General features: G+C 42.1%; 1 protein-coding gene across 1 annotated transcript; it reads right to left on the minus strand.

The window, feature by feature from the left end:
* Positions 1–3: 3 nt before the first annotated feature.
* LOC110034444 (probable receptor-like protein kinase At5g24010) lies at positions 4–705 on the minus strand (the record flags this gene model as incomplete). Its single annotated transcript, XM_020738704.1, has 1 exon — positions 4–705. A coding segment is annotated over one exon (702 nt), but the record flags the coding sequence as incomplete, so codon positions are not given.
* Positions 706–711: the final 6 nt, after the last annotated feature.

Here is a 711-nt window from a genome sequence, read left to right on the forward strand (position 1 = left end):
AACATCCATCGGCAAAGGAGACCATGCAATGCGGTTTCTTGACTCAGCCCTCCTTCTCAATATTAACATAAACCCAACAACCGACAACATGACAAAAGCAGACCAACAAATAAGCGAACGGATAGCTGTGCTAAAGCCACCTCGTGAACTATGTAAAACCAAAGCAAATGGAAGCACACCGTCCAAGCTTCCAACGGTGTTATTAAGTTTCATAATTTCCAGTCCATTCAGCAACCCATCAACCCTCGAATGACCAACGAACCTGGAAGGGCCAATGCTGACAAACAGAAAGTCTGAAATGCCCACATCAGCAACAAAGTCCACATAGTAAGGAGAAGCCAAAACTTGAACAGTTGCAGAGGAGATATCAAAATTTTCATATGCAAGATGTCCGTTGATGAAAACATTAAAATACAGCTCATTAAGAGCCAAGCTAGCAATATCGCAGAAGTGCAACCGAATGAGGTACTTATATCCATGATCCACGGGGAATTTCCATGTCATTCTAGAACTTAGCTCAGAAGAATTGACAACATCTATAATCCTTGCAGTATTATACACACTGTCAGGTGCTACTTCACGGCTGGGCCCATACCTCTGGTACACAATCCTGCCACTAAAAGATACATTTTTGGCAATAGAATTTGAATAAAAAAACTCAGTATCAGGAGCCCATGTCCTCCACAGGGTATCATTAAACGGTGTCACTTT

The sequence above is a fragment of the Phalaenopsis equestris genome, unplaced genomic scaffold (genome assembly GCF_001263595.1).
Source record: "Phalaenopsis equestris unplaced genomic scaffold, ASM126359v1 Scaffold187425, whole genome shotgun sequence".
NCBI classification, from domain to species: domain Eukaryota; kingdom Viridiplantae; phylum Streptophyta; class Magnoliopsida; order Asparagales; family Orchidaceae; genus Phalaenopsis; species Phalaenopsis equestris.